Here is a 20,814-nt window from a genome sequence, read left to right as displayed (position 1 = left end):
CTTGACAGGAAGTTACGTCACCAGTGACCAGTGATGGAGGATGATGTAGCCTTCAATATGTGTTCAGTTTAAAGAACAAGTACTTCGGCTTTCTGTGGTTGAAGATTTTGCAGCTGGCGCTGCGAGAGGCTTGAGTTTTCCCAGGTACCTCAGATTACGCGTTTTCTATGTCGCCGTTGCGTTCATTGTTTCCTATCAGCTTACTTCTCTGTTACAGCAATGATGTTTAATAGTTTTTGTTGGTGAACTGTATGATGCTGGCAGGCAGACATTAGAATACTTGTATTGATGTTGTTGACATCCACATCCACCCCTTTTGATTGAAAGTTGGCCACCTGTTGCTCTGTTGAAGCACCACCAATTCCTACTTTTTCTCCTCTTTTGTTCGCAGTTGCCCTGCGTGTAATGTGAAGCCTGGTCACAATCACATCATTCATGTTCGCGTTGTGCTCCAACTCATCTATTTTTTCACGCCAATTGCAAAATATTCTGATCCTTTTCATCCTTCTGCTTCTTTGCAGCATCCCCTTTTTCTTCCAGCCAAACATTTTGTATGCAATTTGATACAATCTAACCCTTCAGTTCTTTGACATGATTGCTGGTAGATTTTGATAACATTTTAATATCATACATCATGCTCCTCTTCTAGTGTGTTGTTTATCTCCTTCAGATCACTCTACAGAAGGACTATTCAACTGGCAGCCCTGGAGTCAAAGTTCAGTTGAATAAACTTGGAAGACACTCACATTTTTGCAGCAGATTCCAAAAAACACTAGAGCACCGTCATATGGATGGGGGTTCCTGACCTTTTTGCCCTCGGGGCCCAACCTTTCCAGTAAAGAGGGTCTTGGGGCCCAATCAAATATTAACACTGAATTAGTAATCTTAGTCTTGACTTTACCTGTATTCAAAAGTTATATCGAACATACTTACCTTGTCAAATGATATGAATAATCACAATGTCTATCATTTACTTAACACATACAACAAACATGCCAAACAAGGCTGAGGTCAGACTGATTACAAAAATAAATAGGATGAAGCAGGAAGCAGAATGACGCAGCTCTTTTATTGTGAAGACACAAACTGTGCCATTGGTCTCTAGACTTTTGATGGGAGGTGCGTAAGAGAAATAGTCTGTGTTGAAATAAAAAGTGGTTCTTGAGTTCCTGCCTGCTGTTTTTTTTTCATACTGAACTCGCACTAACCAGGGGCCATCTCACAAGAGTCTTAGTTGCCGTGTTTGTCAATCAAGTAACAACTGTGACATTATAGTGAAGACTGATGATAGGTTACAACAGTGGATTTTATTGTTATTTTCAATTGTATAACCATAATTTAGGCTTAAATATTATGTTTGTGTTTGATTCATAGCGTTGCATTTATTTTATTAACTTTGGGAAGATCACATTACCATCAAATTCCTTGTTATTCTTTTTCTTCCTTTCTGTAAAGGCTGCATGTACATCCATGTAATGTTACTGACACCTAATGACCAGGGTGTAGTACAGTGTGTTGGGATACATCCCCATTAGCAAAGCTATAGATTTGACTGATCGTCGACTATGGGCAAAACTAAGCGTATTAGTTTAAATTATGAAAATCCTTAGTCGAAGCCAGCTCTAATTATCATATTTCCAACAATGCATATTCATACAAAATTCAGGTACTGACCAGACCGTAAGCTGTACTCCTCTCTCTTTCATCTGTCACATCTGCAACGTAGGCAAATATGACTGAGAAGGTGACAGAGAATGCTCCAGACATGGAGATCATGGCAAAGTACCACCTGTAGGTTGAGGAAGATTAAATCAGTGCAGTTCAAGGTAATTTCAGTAGTTTCTATAATCTAACAAATGGTTTTGAAAATAGATGGAAAATTGACGATACAACCACAATAATAGGAGAACACTAGACACACCGATTGAACAGCAAATGCATTCAGGCAAAAAACAGAATATGATTGAGCTGTAAGTTGTAAAACATGTGATCTACCAGGGGCTGAGTCTCATGAGGGGTATTGGGGCACAGGTGAAGAAGACGGTGACCAACAGGAAAGATCGTCTCCCCCACACATCTGACAGTGCACCAATCAGGGGAGCAGACATGAACGACAGAAGACCCTTGACAGAAAAAGATTGAGTCAGTGACAGGAGAAAAAAACTGCAATACAAACCAATGATTTTGAGACTTAAATTGAATATATATAATTACTTCTTAGTAATAATATAATTAATAATACATTTTATGGTTAGCGCTATTTGGAGTTTGCATGTTCTCCCCGTGACTGCGTGGGTTCCCTCCGGGTACTCCGGCTTCCTCCCACCTCCAAAGACAGGCACCTGGGGATAGGCTGATTGGCAACACCAAATTGGCCCTAGTGTGTGAATGTGAGTGTGAATTATGTCTGTCTATCTGTGTTGGCCCAGCGATGAGGTGGCGACTTGTCCAGGGTGTACCCCGCCTTCCGCCCGAATGCAGCTGAGATAGGCTCCAGCACGCCCCGCGACCCCAAAAGGGACAAGCGGTAGAAAATGGATGGATGGATGGCTCTTGTTAAATACATTATTTTATAATATTTTCCCATTCCCTCTTTCCCTTTTTCTGTCTTTACTGCTCTCTGTTACTATTAACCCTTGTGTGTGTGACAATCATTGGTACTTTAATCTTTAATCTTTAATCTTCATAGTTGTGGCTGTTCCGGAGCTTGTTCAGAGAAGGTTCTCTGAGCTTTTGTTTTCCTTTATCAAGTCTCCACAGAGCTAGAGGTGTTTTTATTTGTTCTCATCTGGCTCCAAAAGATTGCTGGGCTGGATCGTTCACATAATGTAGTGAGGGAGGATTAACTTTAAGAAAACCTCTGTTAACCACATTTCAACTTGACTTGGTATTGGTTGTAAATTTGAGAGCCAGAGCAGCGCTTATGTTTCGGTAAATGTCAAGTTTGACTGTCTAATTGTGAACATTTCTGAAAATATTTCACACTGCCTTCCACAATGTATGTCAAACAATGTAGTAAATGATTGCTAAAATATAATTTTGTTTTCTCATTTATTAAAAGGATCCTTTTTATGCAAAACCATTTTTTTTTACCAGTTGGTACTTGTTTTTGTGTATTTTGGGATCCCCATAAGTCTGGAAATTTTGAAATCAAACAATAAAGGCATGACAGAGATATTTATAAAACAATCTTGCCTTTTGCAATGTCTGACAATTTTACTGCGAGATTGATAGTTGAATCAGATTCCACCGAATCGAACCGTGAATAGTTGTATCCTAACAGAGCCCTGCTTTGGAGCAAAGACACCAAAACTGGTGTAGAGTCAGTTTGTGACCAATACGAGTTCCACACTAAACTAGCTCCACCACCAGAGTTCTTCTCTACAGTGGAAAAAGCGTATCTGACCTATCACAACCCAACCAGTCAAGGCAGACACCTACCTCCCACTGAATCTTGGTTCTGTTCAAGATTTCTTCCTTATGAGTTTTTTTTGCCTCCATTACTAAGGTGCTTGCTTATGTGGGGTTAAGTTGTTTTTCAGTTGGTTGCTAGTGCTCTGTGACTGAGTGGCCAAGCAGTATAAAATGAATAGATAGATGATGTTAACGCCACCATGATTCAATTGTATCACATTCCTTCTAGGGATCATTTGTTCCAAAAAAAATCCCATAAGGATTTATACGACTAAACCTTCACGAGCAATGATCGTATACTGAGTCATCTTCCCGTAAATAATGTGTTTAATGTGTTTTAGACCTGCCCAAACCCCAGCATGGTATATATATGGTATATGTCTGGTATATGTAATGTACATGTCATTTCCCATAACATCTAAAATTGTTTATTGGATGTTAGGGTGTTGTGGATAATAGCTAAATAGAATTAAATTAAAACTAGAAATAATTTATTTTATTTAAAGTTCTTTGTGTTATTGTTTAGAATCACTGACTAATAAATAATGCTTACCTTTACGCCTTGAATGAGTCCATTCATTAGGAACGTGTGCTGGGGGAATGTTTCATGTAGCACCTACAAACAATGGCAATACAACAGATTAGTCTTGTGATAAATACTCACGTCCTCATTATTATAATTGACATTTGTAATGTTTTTAACTTTAATGTAGGGTATTACGGAGCTCCATAAACAGTCACCTTAGCTGACACCATCCAATTATTTTCCAACCATCCATTAGTATAGTACAGTGGAACCTCAATTTACGAACGTTCTTGAAATCAAAATGTTTATATAGTGAAGAATTTCCCGTAAGAAACAATGTAAACATGAATAATTGGTTTTAACCTTGACAAAAGTCCCCATTTCAGTAAAAAAAATGTCCACTTTAAATACATTATTATACATATAACCCTAACCTAACCCCATATATATACACACACACACACACGCACGCGCGCGCGCGCGCACACACACACACACAAACACACACACACACAAACACACACACACACACACACACACACACACACACACACACACACACACACACACACACACACACACACACACACACACACACACACACACACACACACACACACACACACACACACACACACACACACACACACACACACACACACACACACACACACACACACACACACACAATACCTGCATTAATTATGAGCAAACAGTAGAAGTATAAACTTCAAGGCAGTGTTGGCTGTAGGAATTTTCAAAATGAGGTCCCAGGGACCTCATCAAGTCATAAAAATGGGGTCCCACAGTTCATTTTTGGGGTCCCACTTTTTTGTAACCGTTTTGAAAACAAATGATAAATGTATGCATTATCCTGTTATATCTCACATTCTATATTGTGTTTTGGAAAAAGGTTGTCATAAACATTAATTCATCCAAAAAATAATTTTAAAAAACAAATTTTAATGCATATGTAAATGTATCAGTTATAAACATTCATTCACTTTCTTCTTTCCTTAATGAATCCCCTAGAGTGGGGGCGGGGTTACCCACATATGCGGTCCTCTCCAAGGTTTCTCATAGTCATTCACATCGACGTCCCACTGGGGTGAGTTTTTCCTTGCCTGTATGTGGGCTCTGTACCGAGGATGTCGTTGTGGCTTGTGCAGCCCTTTGGCCCTTTGAGACACTTGTGATTTAGGGCTATATAATTAAACATTGATTGCTTGATTGAATGAATCTAAACTTTACCGCTGCCGGAATTTTTTTCTATATATTTATTTAATAAGTTGTTTTGTATTTATTTCAGTATAAAAGTGTAAAAAGTGTTTTGCTTCGGTCATGAAATTATGATAATTGAATGCCAGGGCATACAATCAAGACAAATTTAATTGATTATTCTCACCTGTATGTAGATCATCAGTCGTTTAAAAACTGCCACATCTACACTTTCATGGCAAATAATGCCAACTAACTTAGACTTTGGCAAGTTAGTTTCAATGCCATTTAGTATAGTGGCACTCAATGCCTCTAGCATTTCATCTCTGGCTTTGTGATGGCCATAAACTGCCGGTATGCTGGCACCATTGGACTTTTGCAGCTCAATCAGGCTTGGGAACTTCGACAAGGGGATGTTCTCTTTGGCCAAGTAATACACAGTCCGCAACTGGTTAATAACACAGTCTCTACTTGCCTCCTCTTCTATTTTAAGAGCGCCAAAAAAGCTGGTCAACTGCTTCCCAGCCGATTCGGCCAACTAGTGAACTGATTGTTGTGAGAGTAGCAAATGTGTGTGCTCCTTTAAGAATGGCGGTATGTGGGGTGAGTGACGTGTGTAAATGAGTGGGCAAGTTAGTAGAGGGAGCGCTAGCATGTGCAGGAGTTTTAATAGCATAGTGGATGTCGGGTTGGCTTTGTGGAAAACATAAATAAAGAGTTATAACGAATCAACGGCCTCGTCATTCCGAGCCAAGAGTGGATCTATAGGGACCCACTGCTGGGTAAAGTGGAGGGTGTTACCCCCGACAATACATCGGCCCTGGAGGGAACGTCTCCCCTGCGCTCCTCGACCACGGTCTGGGAGCCGACAAGCAGGAAAGGTGTACAATTATGTTTCTTGGTGCCTGGTGAGGCTGGATCTTTGAAAATCAATGCACCAGGTCGTAAAGGTGTGCTTTTTCTTAGCCCGTTTACATGGCGTGCAAAACATCTTTATAAATGAACCATTTGCTAAAAAGTGGCTCCTGAAGCCACTTTTCATTGAAGCTTAGCTTCTAGGGTTTATTGCTCGCCATGACAAAAACAATTACACGCGGGAGTACTAATACCGGAAATGCAGTATTTGTGATTGATAAAACTTTCGGCAAATCAAAATTTAAGAAATTGTACCGGAAAGTTGATTACTTTGAAGTCGACCAATAAAAACGCAATAAACGGGGACGGAAATTTGACTCGGCAAATATAAACAAAACAGAACACCGGCGGAACAACAACTCACTGTGAGCATAGGTGTAGTCAGCAAACCCCAGGCGAAGAACTCCAAAAAGATGACCACCACTGCATGGTACACACTGGGCCGGCCTATGCCCTGCTGGAGCTGACACACACACAAAGAGAACAACATTAAAAATACAAAAACATTTCAATGATCGACGTCTGTGAGCATGAAATAATTAAGCCTGTTCGAATGAGAGGCGAAACGTTTTCTAAGACAATTTGCCAGTCCCGTTGCGATGTTTTCAGTGCCTCGAGAACACAATGACCTGATGAATGAGAATATACATTTCAGTGAGACGCACAATCCCTTTGTATTTCGTTGTTTACTATGTCATCAAAGTGTAGTGTCACAGTTAACTGTGCACAGCTTGTGAAGACTTGTAGAACACCTCAGTGTCTTTGGTGTCGTAGTGATAATACACCAGATAATATATCACACAGGCATGACCTCACCACCTTAGTTACTGACATTACCCATTGCAGTAAAAGGTAGACTTTTTGTTCAAAGCTTATGTTGCAGGTACCACTGATATAACTGCCACTGCATCGTGTAGTGCCCCTAGCCTACCTATTCCAATTGTGCCAAAGAAATGGTAAATGTATAGCGCTTTGACACCTAATGATGACGCAACATTAGGAACAACTGAGGGTTCAGTATCTTGCGCAAGGGTACTTCAGCATGGTCACAGTTGGCCAGGGAGTACACCTTCAACCATCAGTATGGGCGAAGACCACTTCAACACTTGAGCTTGAGCACACAGTCAGTGTCCCAAACTCAAACACAGATCAGACCACTTGCAAAAGTAAAACATGCGGACTTTAGGTGTAAGCATGCTACCATGCCATACCCTATAAAGAAATCAAACCGTTTTTAATTATGATTATTAGAAGATGTCTGCCGTTCTTCGTGCCGGGTCCCACAACTGCAGTTGGAAGACAACTTTTTTTTAACAGAAATAAAAAATAAAAAACATCTTTTGTGGCTCTCTCTTCCCTTGCTCCCTTGACATTTTCACTAGAGATGTCCGATAATGGCTTTTTTGCCGATATCCAATATTGTCCAACTCTTAATTACCGATTCCGATATCAACCGATAACGATATATACAGTCGTGGAATTACCTTAAAATATTATGCCTAATTTTGTTGTGATGCATTAAACAATGTAATGAGGTTTTACAAATAAATCAACTCAAGTTATGGAAAAAAATGCCAACATGGCACTGCCATATTTATTATTGAAGTCACAAAGTGCATTATTTTTTTTAACATGCCTCAAAACAGCAGCTTGAAATTTGGGACATGCTCTCCCTGAGAGAGCATGAGGAGGTTGAGGTGGGCGGGGTTGGGGGGGGCAGGATTGAGGTGGGGGTTGGGGGTTGGGGGTAGCGGGGGGTGTATATTGTAGCGTCCCGGAAGAGTTAGTGCTGCAAGGGGTTCTGGGTATTTGTTCTGCTGTGTTTATGTGATGTTACGGTGCGGATGTTCTCCCGAAATGTGTTTGTCATTCTTGTTTGGTGTGGGTTCACAGTGTGGCGCATATTTGTGACAGTGTTAAAGTTGTTTATATGGCCACCCTCAGTGTGACCTGTATGGCTGTTGACCAAGTATGCCTTGCATTCACTCGTGTGTGTGAAAAGCCGTAGATATTATGTGATTGGGCCGGCACGCAAAGGCAGTGCCTTTAAGGTTTATTGGCGCTCTGTACTTCTCCCTACGTCCGTGTATCACTCCGTACAGCGGCGTTTTAAAAAGTCATAAATTTTACTTTTTGAAACCGATACCGATAATTTCCAAAATTATATTTTAAAGCATTTATCGGCCGATAATATCGGCAGTCCGATATTTTCAGACATCTCTAATTTTCACCAAAATTATTCTTCAATGAATATGTAGCAGCAACTAGTGCTTTCGATATTACAATATATACTGTATTATTGTATCAAAGTATCGTAATATCTCTATTGTTTATGTCATAATTTAAGCATTAAAGAAAATTAAGGCAAGAGCCGGTGGAAACATACGTAGATATAATCAATGTAGCAGAGATGGAGAGCACAATGGAAGCTAAACCAACAACACTCAGAGAGGAATTTGTGCCAAAAAGAGAAAAGAGTAACTTCTTTGTTTGGATTTTAAAAACTCAGACATTGACCAAACAACAGTAACCTGCTAAAACGTGCCACCAACAAGTGGTTATCAGTGAAGTGAATTGTGTGAAGTGAATTATATTTATATAGCGCTTTTCTCTAGTGACTCAAAGCGCTTTACATAGTGAAACCCAATATCTAAGTTACATTTAAACCAGTGTGGGTGGCACTGGGAGCAGGTGGGTAAAGTGTCTTGCCCAAGGGCACAACGGCAGTGACTAGAATGGCGGAAGCGGGGATCGAACCTGGAACCCTCAAGTTGCTGGCACGGCCACTCTACCAACAGAGCTGTACCGCCCAGTGAATTGAACATGTCTAATCTTTTCTATGACTTGAAGACAAGACTAGAAGAACAGTACAAAGACAGTGTAAACATTTACAAAATAGTAACGTTGCCTAAAAACCACAAAATGACGAAAATAAAAACATGTCAAACGAGCCTAATAGAGTTGTTATCCAAAAACACCGTCTAGGTCAAGAAGTCCTGCAGACACAGAAAAATTACAGATTCCATCTCTAAATGTATATTTGTAGACATGATCTGGTGTACACTGTTGAAAAGAAAGCCTCGTTTTAAAAATGCTCTTTGTTTTATAATTGTATTGTCCTATCATTTATAAAATGCGTTTTACAAAATAAAAACAGAATACAATGATTTGCCTATCCTTTTTAACTTATATTCAATTGAATACACCGCAAAGACAAGATATTTAATGTTCAAACTGAGAAACTTAATTTTCTTTTGCAAATAATCATTAAAAGCCTACTGAAATGATTTTTTTTTATTTAAACGGGAATAGCATATCCATTCTATGTGTCATACTTGATCATTTCGCGATATTGCCATATTTTTGCTGAAAGGATTTAGTAGAGAAAATCGACGATAAATTTCGCAACTTTTGCGCGCTGATAAAAAAAAGCCTTGCCTGTACCGGAAGTAGCGTGACGTCACAGGAGCTAGTATTCCTCACAATTCCCCATTGTTCACAATGGAGCGAGAGAGATTCGGACCGAGAAAGTGACGATAACCCCATTAATTTGAGCGAGGATGAAAGATTTGTAGATGAGGAACGTTACAGTGAAGGACTTGAGAGGCAGTGATGGACGTATCTTTTTTCGCTCTGACCGTAACTTAGGTACAAGCTGGCTCATTGGATTCCACACTCTCCTTTTTCTATTGTGGATCACGGATTTGTATTTTAAACCACCTCGGATACTATATCCTCTTGAAAATGAGAGTCGAGAACGCGAAATGGACATTCAGTGCCTTTTATCTCCACGACAATACATCGGCGAAATGCTTTAGCTACGAGCTAACGTGATAGCATCGTGCTTTAACTGCATATAGAAACAAAAAAAATAAACCCCTGACTGGAAGGATAGATAGAAAATCAACAATACTATTAAACCGTGGACATGTAAATACACGGTTAATGCTTTCCAGGCTGGCGAAGCTTAACAATGCTGTGCTAACGACGCCATTGAAGCTAACTTAGCAACTTAGCAACCGGACCGCACAGAGCTATGCTAAAAACATTAGCTCTCCACCTACGCCAGCCAGCCCTCATCTGCTCATCAACACCCGTGCTCACCTGCGTTCCAGCGATCGGCAGAAGGACGAAGGGCTTCACCCGATGCGTTTGGCGGCCCGGAGACGTAGGAAGTCAAGGTGAGGTCGGCGGCTAGCGCGTCTGCTCTCCAACAAAGTCCTCCTGGTTGTGTTGCTGTAGTCCGCTGCTAATACACCGATCCCACCTACAACTGTCTTCTTTGCAGCCTTCATTGTTCATTAAACAAATTGCAAAAGATGTCCAGAATACTGTGGAATTATGAAATGAAAACAGAGCTTTTTGTATAGGATTCTACGGGGTACCATAACTTCCGTTAAACTGACTTCGTCACGCGCATACGTCATCATACCGCGACGTTTCAGCCGGATATTTCCCGTGAAATTTTAAATGTCACTTTATAAGTTAACCCGGCCGTATTGGCATGTGTTGCAATGTTAAGATTTCATCATTGATATATAAACTATCAGACTGCGTGGTCGGTAGTAGTGGGTTTCAGTAGGCCTTTAACTTAGAATTTAATGGCAGCAACACATGGCAAAAAAGTTGACACAGGGGCATTTTTACCACTGTGTTACATGGCCTTTCCTTTTAACAACACTCAGTAAACGTTTGGGAACTGAAGAGACCAATTTTTGAAGCTTTTCAGGTGAAATTCTTTCCCATTCTTGCTTGATGTACAGCTTAAGTTGTTCAACATTCACATTGCCCCACACATTTTCAATGGGAGACAGGTCTGGACTACAGGCAGGCCAGTCTAGTACCCGCACTCTTTTACTATGAAGCCACGCTGTTGTAACACGTGGCTTGGCATTGTCTTGCTGAAATAAGCAGGGGCGTCCATAATAACGTTGATTGGATGGCAACATATATCGCTCCAAAACCTGTATGTACCTTTCAGCATTAATGGTGCCTTCACAGATGTGTAAGTTACCCATGTCTTGGGCACTAATACACCCCCATACCATCACAGATGCTGGCTTGTGAACTTTGCGCCTAGAACAATCCGGATGGTTCTTTTACTCTTTGTTCCAGAGGACAAAACGTCCACAGTTTCCAAAAACAATTTGAAATGTGGACTCATCACACCACAGAACACTTTTCCACTTTGCATCAGTCCATCTTAGATGAGCTCGGGCCCTGTGAAGCCGGCGGCGTTTCTGGGTGTTGTTGATAAATGGCTTTTGCTTTGCATAGTAGTTTTAACTTGCACTTACAGATGTAGCAACAAACTGTAGTTACTGACAGTGGTTTTCTGAAGTGTTCCTGAGCCCATGTGGTGATATCCTTTACACACTAATGTTGGTTTTTGATGCACTACCGGCTTAGCCGCTTAGGTGCAGTAATTTCTCCAGATTTTCTGAACCTTTTGATGAAATTACGGACAGTAGATGGTAAAATCCCTAAATTCCTTGCAATAGCTTGTTGAGAAATGTTGTTCTTAAACTGTTTGCTCACGCATTTGTTTACAAAGTGGTGACTCTCGCCCCATCCTTGTTTATGAATGAGCGAGCATTTCATGGAAGCTGCTTTTATACCCAATCATGGCAGCCACCTGTTCCCAATTACCCTGTTCACCAGTGGGATGTTCCAAATAAGTGTTTAATGAGCATTCCTCATCTTTCTCAGTCTTTTTTTGCCACTTGTGCCAGCTTTTTTGAAACATGTTGCTGGCATCAAATTCCAAAAGAGCTAATATTTGCAAAAAAAACCCAATGGTTTCCAGTTCGAGCGTTAAGCATCTTGTCTTTGCAGTCTATTCAATTGAATATAGGTTGAAAAGGATTAGCAAATCATTGTATTTTGTTTTTATTTACCATTTACACAACATGCCAACTTCGCTGTTTTTGGGTTTTGTATATTATAATCGCTTCAATATAGAAGCAACTTGTTATTCCACTATACTGGTACTTTAACAGTAAATTAACAAGTAGATTAACATCAGATTTGAGAGAATAATACAACCGGAAATGACGCATTATGCCACCACATACGTCAACAGCAAAATTAGGAGCCTTTGAAACCAGTTTTTGAATTGGTCTATTATCATTTATATGCCCAACAATATATTGTGATTCATATCATTATCGCAGGAGGTGGCAATATAGATTTTAGAAACACATAAGTGCAGCTGGGATGGCCTCCTGCAGCCCGAGAAAGACAAGCAGTAGAAAATGGATGGATGGATCACCCATCATTAATTTAAATTATTTCCTATTGGAAAAATTGCTTTGATTTTTGAGTTTGGTCTTAAGAAAAAACAAGGTACCACTGTGTATGAAATAATATATACAGTCGCCTACTGCAGTGTTTTTCAACCACTGTGCCGCGGCACTAGTGTGCCGTGAAATACAGTCTGGTGTGCGTGGGAGATTATGTAGTTTCACCTATTTGGGTTAAAAATATTTTTTGCAAACCAGTACCTTATTTTTCGAACTATAAGTCGCAGTTTTTTTCATAGTTTGGCAGGGGGTGCGACTTATACTCAGGAGCGACTTATGTGTGAAATTATTAACACATTACCGTCAAATATCAAATAATATTATTTAGTTCATTCACGTAAGAGACTAGACGTATAAGATTTCATGGGATTTAGCAATTAGGAGTGACATATTGTTTGGTAAACGTATAGCATGTTCTATATGTTATAGTTATTTGAATGACTCTTACCATAATATGTTACGTTAACATACCAGGCACGTTCTCAGTTGGTTATTTATGCGTCATATAATGTACACTTATTCAGCCTGTTGTTCACTATTCTTTATTTATTTTAAATTGCCTTTCAAATGTCTATTCTTGGTGTTGGGTTTTATCAAATAAATTTCCCCAAAAAATGCGACTTATACTCCAGTGCGACTTATATATGTTTTTTTCCTTTTTTATTATGCATTTTCGGCCGGTGCGATTTATACTCCGGAGCGATTTATACTCCGAAAAATATGGTAATTATAATCCGCAATTAATGTGCCGTTGTTGAAAGCCGGTGGTGTCTAGAGCTCGGCAGAGGAACCGTGTTATTCTCCTCAATAGCAGTAGGTGGAAGCTGGTAGCGAATTGCTTTGTAGATGTTGGGAACACGTCGTGTGAGACGACGATGGTTTGTCGTGATCACAATATGCAGACGACAGTGGGAGGCAGCGTGCAGGTAAAAAGGTATCCAATCCTTAAAGGCCTACTGAAACCCACTACTACCGACCACGCAGTCTGATAGTTTATATATCAATGATGAAATCTTAACATTGCAACACATGCCAATACGGCCGGGTTAGATTAGTAAAGTGCAATTTTAAATTTCCCGCGAAAGATTCTGCTGAAAACGTATCGGTATGATGACGTTTGCGCGTGACGTCACGGATTGTGCGGACATATTGGGACACCATTGTGGCCAGCTATTAAGTCGTCTGTTTTCATCGCAAAATTCCACAGTATTCTGGACATCTGTGTTGGTGAATCTTTTGCAATTTGTTTAATGAGCAAAGAAGAAAGCTGTAGGTGGGAAGCGGTGTATTAGCGGCCGGCTGGACTCTTACCAGGAGGACTTTGAGTTGGATAGCAGACGCGCTACCGTGAGTACGCAGCTGCGGCTTCCAAACATTTGATCGCTTGCCCGTACGTGCGTGCCGCTACGTGCATGTCACGTACGTAACTTTGGGGAAATATATGTGCTGTATGAACTTCACGGAGGTGAACGGTACTTTGGGCTGTGGGATTGAGTGTGTTGTGCGGGTGTTTGAGTTGTATTGGCGGGTTATATGGACGGGAGGGGGGAGGTGTTTGTTATGCGGGATTCATTTGTGGCATATTAAATATAAGCCTGGTTGTGTTGTGGCTAATAGAGTATATATATGTCTTGTGTTTATTTACTGTTTTAGTCATTCCCAGCTGAATATCAGGTCCCGCCCGCTTCTCACAGCATCTTCCCTATCTGAATCGCTTCCACTGCCCTCTAATCCTTCACTCTCACTTTCCTCATCCACAAATCTTTCATCCTCGCTCAAATTAATGGGGTAATCGTCGCTTTCTCGGTCCGAATCGCTCTCGCTGCTGGTGGGAATGATTGTAAACAATGTGCAGATGTGAGGCGCTCCACAACCTGTGACGTCACGCTACTTCCGGTACAGGCAAGGCTTTTTTATCAGTGACCAAAAGTTGCGAACTTTATCGTCGATGTTCTCTACTAAATCCTTTCAGCAAAAATATGGCAATATCGCGAAATGATCAAGTATGACACATAGAATGGATCTGCTATCCCCGTTTAAAAGAGAAAATTTCATTTCAGTAGCTCTTTAAACCAAAAATAAACAAAAGGTGAGTGCCGCTAAGAAAATGAATTAAAGCTTAGGGATGGCTATGCAGAACAAAACTAAAACTGATCTGGTGACAAAGTAAACACAAACAGAATGCTGGATGACAGCAAAGACTTACAGCGTGTGGAGCAGACGGCGTCCACAAAGTACATCCGTACATGACAATCAACAATGTCCACTCAATTCTTGATTGCGATAACAAAGCAGGTGCGGGGAATAGCGCTCAAAGAAAGACATGAAACTGCAACAAGAAAATAACAAAAAAACAGGAAACGCCACCAAAATAGGAGCGCAAGACAAGAACTAAAACACTATGCACGGGAGCACAACCGAAAAACTCAAAATAAGTCACGGCGTGATGTGACAGGTCATGACAGTACATCTACTTTGAGACAAGAGCTATATTGATGCATGGTTGGTTATGGTTTAAATTAATATCCAACAATTGTCTCAATGATTTCTGCCGGTGGTGTGCCTCCGGATTTTTTCAATGAAAAAAAATGCTCTAAAAAAGGTTGAAAAACACTGGCCTACTGTATAGGCGTGATCATATCCACTGATAAACAACAAAATACAAATATACTATTATTAATTCAATTATTTAGGAGTGTTTATAGATTCTAGTGCGTAGAGTTGAAAGTAGATGTTAAAATGGACGCTGACAGAGCAAGCAGGAGGCAAAATGTTACGTAATAGATAACGGCTCCATCCTAAACACTCCACCATGGCTCTCTCACATATGAACCTTTTTTCTCCTATAAACCCTTCATTATCTTCTGTGACGTCATGATGTATTTCATTGGAATGGCATATTCAGCTCATTTAAAAAAGGCCTGTCAGGTGTGCGTTCATGAATTATTAGGACAAATACACCCGTTGTTGGCGTCAACATAGCGACAAAGATGAAGTGGATGCCATATGTTACTATTCATCAGTATTCAATACATACATTTAGACGGCTAACATTAAATTCGCTTGATAGCGTTCGTGAAAAAGAAATAAAAAAATGGCGGCTCGTCTACGCACCGCCGCTCCGTCCTTCATGATGATCTTCTTGACCAGCACCACTCGGCCGGTGCCCACCGGCGGCTCCCCCGGCATCTCGTCACACCTGCAGCGGGTCACGAAGCATCCTTGCCGCGTTGATATTCGCGGTTCCCCGAGTGCTTCCAGGATGTCTCCTTGAAAAGACGGGCTTGATATAAGAGAATAATATTAATATTCAGTGTAATGTTAATAAAAACCTCCCCGCGGTTGTCTCAGTGTGGATATTAAGGCAGGTCAGTCAGCGGTTCACTGGACGATTCGCGTACGGGAATTGGAAAGTTAGACAGAAAAAAACACCCAGCACTTCCGGGTGATTTTTAAATATAAAGCTAATTTTGTAATTTATCTAATTAAAATGAGGTCAGAATCAAATGAATGCAAGAAAAACATGTTACAGATTTACTATTATGTATTGAAACAATATTCTAAACGTTCACAGGTGTTTTCAAGCCTTTTTTTTGCATGCTTGATTACGTTATTTATCTTATTTTTTTTTAGAATTCCAACTGTTTCCTGTCTCATTGTCGACTTCATCGGAAGTAGATGCACAGTATCTTCACAATCCATCATCCTCGTATACGAACAATGAACGCGATTGAATTTAATAATTTGTATTAATGTTTGGAGGGGGAGTAAACATTTAATATATACATGAATATGAGGTACAAACAGTAAACTGCAAATTTTCCTCAGTAAGTGTCTCACATGCTTCTCTTATTCTGAAATTACATTCCGGTTGGTGTGGCAGTAATATAATATATATAATAGTCTTTAAACCAGATCACGTGTAAGTAACAGTGGTTCTCAGAAATGATGCAGGAAAACGTGACTGCCACTGATCATCAATCAGCACCCGAATTAATTCATATATGTGAACAATAACATGATAATATAATTTATTTATTTATTTTTTCAATCACATTTTATGTCTTTGATTGATTTAGATTTTACAAATGTCTTCAATTCCATGTGATCCTACTTCATCATTCAATCACAGCTGTGATTATGAAAAGTTTCATGAAGGTGACAAGAAAGTTGTAAAAAAACAAAAACAAAAAAAAACAATAATATTTTTGGTGGAAAGCACATCTATAATTGGAGTTATATATAAATCTAAGTTATACATAATAAAATATCTTAATTGCTCTTTTGTAAATGATTATAACAAAATATCTTAATTGCTCTTTTGTAAATGATTTGCTGTGGTGCACGGATGTGAACTCCAAATGACATAAACTGTCAAATAGGTATAGGCGGATTGAGCCAAATATCTAGTAAAACAATATCAATATATATTTTTAATTCGCAGCATTTTCCTGTTGCATGCGTACATTTTCACCATAGTTAATGCCAATAAATAATTAATTGTAATTAGAATATAATTGAATATAATAGATTTATCAATCAATCAATCAATCAATGTTTATTTATATAGCCCTAAATCACAAGTGTCTCAAAGGGCTGTACAAGCCACAACGACATCCTCGGTACAGAGCCCATTAAACAGCATGACAAAATTACACGTGGCTACTGTTAGATGCAGTTAAAATACAACACAAGCAGCAAATAACATGTTAAAAACAAATACCGTATTTTCCGGACCATAAGGCGCACTTAAAATCCTTTTTTTCCCTCAAAACTCAACTGTGCCTTATAAAATGGTGCGCCTAATGTACGGAATACTTCTAGTTTTGCTTACCGACCTCGAAGCAATTTTAGTTGGTACATGGTATAATGATAAGTACGACCAGTAGATGGCAGTCAAACATATATATGTGTAGACTGCAATATGATGGCAATATGACTCAAGTAAACAACACCAACATTTTATATGTTCCATTGAAAATATAGGACATTACACAAAGCGCTCAAAAATCAATCAAAAGCGCTGGATTCTAGTTCATTGAAATACCACAACACTGGAAATTGTTCAAAGGAGATAACTTTTATTTTAAAAACTTGCACACAAAACACAGCAAACAAATGTAAAATGCACAGCAAACTATTTACAATATAGCTCTTTTAAATAACTTCACAGTGAAGTAAAGTCATCTACTGGAGAGCAGATGGATGCTTTTTTTTTTTTTTCCGCGCCGGGGGACGGAGGGCGGCGGGGGTCTTAAACGGTGGCATTGTTGTGTGTGGACATGGATAAGGTTAGGTGTGATTTACCCTGGATAACCTTAGTGTAAACGGGGCCTTACAAAAGAAGGGACTGACAACAGCAGATATGTCAGGCACCAGAGATGAAGAACTGGAGCTATCTGTGCTGATTGGTGCTGACTACCTGCTCAGTGGCCTTGTGGTTAGAGTGTCCGCCCTGAGATCGGTAGGTCGTGAGTTCAAACCCCGGCCGAGTCATACCAAAGACTATAAAAATGGGACCCATTACCTCCCTGTTTGGCACTCAGCATCAAGGGTTGGAATTGGGGGTTAAATCACCAAAATGATTCCCGAGCGCAGCCACCACTGCTGCTCACGGCTCCCCTCACCTCCCAGGGGGTGGAACAAGGGGATGGGTCAAATGCAGAGGGTAATTTCACCACAACTAGTGTGTGTGACTATCAGTGGTGGAAAATAGTTTCGGGCAAGGTGGAACGGCTGTCGGAGTCTCGGGTTGCCATAGAAACCTTATTTAGCTGAACAGTGCAAAGGCCAGTGCCCGTGGCAAGCATGAATGAAGCTTCACGCTTGAAGATCTGCGCCGATGACGCTAAACAAGTTTCAGAACAGCTGCGCGCATTCTGGGGAATAGAATCGCTAGGCATCTCCAACAATGGTAAGGAACGAGCGGATGACATTGAGGCTCAACAACACTTCAACAGATCAGTCAGTTACAAAAAGAAGCGATATGAAGTGAAGTTGCCATGGAAACGAGACTCACCGGCACTTCCAGACAACCAAAGAATTGTCCGAAAAAAGCTAAGATGACTGTTGTGCAACAAGCAGCGGTACACAATTATATTATATTCCTGCAAAAAACAGATATGAGCAAAAAATCCAACCATGCAATGGAATAGATCCCCATACCTAATCAATAAAAAAAGATTTGTCAAGGGATAAATGATTATTTTGTGTGCTCCAGACATCATTCTACACAACAACACAGATGAAAACTCGGAAAACAAATGATTGTTGTTACGTCACAATCAACGCTGTGTTGTGTGGTGAAAAAAACACGTGATTATGGGTGTATTTGTGTGCGTGTGTCTATGTGTCTGTGTGTGCTTGCAGCCATATAACAGTGTATTGACGATTACCTTCGAAAATATGGCTTTACCGCAGGTTGCACTGTATTCTTACATGTTTGGCAAACTTCCCTCTTCAATTTGGTATGAAATCAATATGCAGACTTAAAGCATTGCGATTGCAGATTATGTGTAAAAACAGCTGTGTAAACATGATCACAGATCACTGTGAGACAGCACACATAGTTGTAATAAATAATAATTTTAAAAAAAAAGGACTTACTGTATGTACTTAACAAAAAAAGGTGAAATACCCGAAAACATGTTTTATATTCTGGTTTCTTCAAAATAGCCACCCTTTGCTCTGATTACTGTTTTGCACACTCTTGGCATTCTCTCCATGAGCTTCAAGAGGTAGTCACCTGAAATGGTTTTCACTTCACAGGTGTCATAGTTTTGATGCCTTCAGTGACAATCTACAATGTAAATAGTCGTGAAAATAAAGAAAACACATTGAAAGGAGAAGGTGTGTCCAAACTTTTGGCCTGTACTGTATATATATATACTGTACCACCAACACATACAATGTCTATATATATAGACATTGTATGTGTTTGTGTGTGTGTATTATATATATATATATATATATATATATATATATATATATATATATATATATATATATATATATATATATATATATATATATATATATATATATATATATATATATATATATATATATATATATATTTGACCCATCCCCTTGGGGAGCAGTGGGCAGCAGCGGCGCCGCGCCCGGGAATCATTTCATCCCTACAAGCCTGTTTCGCAGGTTTTCCTGCTCGTCAAAATCAGGGAAACCTGCGAAACAGGCTTGTAGGGATGATATAGCCTCTTGTGATATAGCCTAACGCAGGGGTCGGGAACCTTTTTGGCTGAGAGAGCCATGAAAGCCAAATATTTTAAAATGTATTTCCGTGAGAGCCATATAATATTTTTTTTAACACTGAATACAACTAGATGCGTGCATTTTTAAGTAAGACCAACATTTTTAGAGTATAATAAGTCTCTTATTCTTTTTAATAACATTGTTATTCTGAAGCTAACCAATAATAAATAAAATACTTCTTACCATTAATGCGACTTCGTGAACAGGTGCGGTAGGAAACGGATGGATGGATTAAAATGCATGAGAATGTTTTATATTTTTAACGTTATTTTTAACACTGTGATTACCAGCTGAATTATTCATTACTTATGGTGTTAAGCAATGTCAGCTAAGATTTATCTGAGAGCCAGAAGCAGTCATCAAAAGAGCCACATCCGGCTCTAGAGCCATAGGTTCCCTACCCCTGGCCTAACGTATATTCCGCTCTAGCCAAAAACATGCACCTGGGGATAGGTTGATTGGCAACACTAAATTGGCCCTAGTGTGTGAATGTGAGGGTGAATGTTGTCTGTCTATCTGTGTTGGCCCTGCGATGAGGTGGCGACTTGTCCAGGGTGTACCCCGCCTTCCGCCCGAATGCAGCTGAGATAGGCTCCAGCACCCTCCGCGACCCCAAAAAGGGACAAGCGGTAGAAAATGGATGGATGGAATTTGTATTTATATATGTACACATTTTCATGTATAGGCTGTATATACTGTAGGTGTATGTAAATTGTTACTTTATATGCAGCTGGCCAAATTTTTTTTAGCCCAATGTGGCCCTCGAGTCAAAAAATTTGGACACCCCAGGTCTAATAGCTCAGTTCAGTCACTATGTTTGTTGGCATTGCTAGGCAACTGGGTTACCTGCAGAGGAAAGTGTAGCCTGCCTGTCACCTGAGCAGCCATCTGTGGTTTAGTGCAGCGTCAAGTGAATATTTCTTTTGGGTAGCCAAGAAAGATCAGCCTCGAAGCTTTACAAAGGTAGGTTTCATCCCGCTAAGAGCAAATACTCTAACACCAACAACATTATTAACTTCTGTTAAAAAATGGGATTTTTAGTTGTGGGACATAAAATGTATCTCTTGGTAGTTTACAGATAAGTTATTGGTACTACCTGTTTTTGCTGAATCATTGTTGGAATATTCCTCTTGTTTTAATAGTTACATGTGTGCACACAGAAAG

The 20,814-nt window shown here is 39.8% G+C and overlaps 1 protein-coding gene across 2 annotated transcripts in view; it reads right to left on the bottom strand.

The window, feature by feature from the left end:
- The window catches only part of mfsd14ba (major facilitator superfamily domain containing 14Ba), a 29,867-nt gene extending 13,933 nt beyond the window's left edge, over positions 1 to 15,934 (bottom strand). Inside the window, exons 1-6 of one of the 2 annotated variants that reach the window (XM_062031528.1) lie at positions 15,708 to 15,934; positions 15,490 to 15,644; positions 6,438 to 6,536; positions 3,968 to 4,030; positions 1,996 to 2,123; positions 1,675 to 1,789 (exon numbers count right to left, since the gene is read on the bottom strand). In XM_062031528.1, coding sequence (XP_061887512.1) covers positions 1,675 to 1,789; positions 1,996 to 2,123; positions 3,968 to 4,030; positions 6,438 to 6,536; positions 15,490 to 15,564 — 480 coding nt within the window. In that variant the 5' untranslated portion in view covers positions 15,565 to 15,644; positions 15,708 to 15,934. Of the gene's footprint in view, positions 1 to 1,674; positions 1,790 to 1,995; positions 2,124 to 3,967; positions 4,031 to 6,437; positions 6,537 to 15,489 lie in introns of both variants that reach the window. The other variant, XR_009823666.1, reaches the window with a different exon arrangement.
- Positions 15,935 to 20,814: the final 4,880 nt, after the last annotated feature.

This window comes from Entelurus aequoreus, linkage group LG21 (assembly GCF_033978785.1).
Source record: "Entelurus aequoreus isolate RoL-2023_Sb linkage group LG21, RoL_Eaeq_v1.1, whole genome shotgun sequence".
Classification (NCBI taxonomy): Eukaryota; Metazoa; Chordata; class Actinopteri; order Syngnathiformes; family Syngnathidae; genus Entelurus; species Entelurus aequoreus.
Note: the sequence above shows the minus strand (reverse complement) of the source record. Positions and strands in the feature narration are given on the sequence as shown.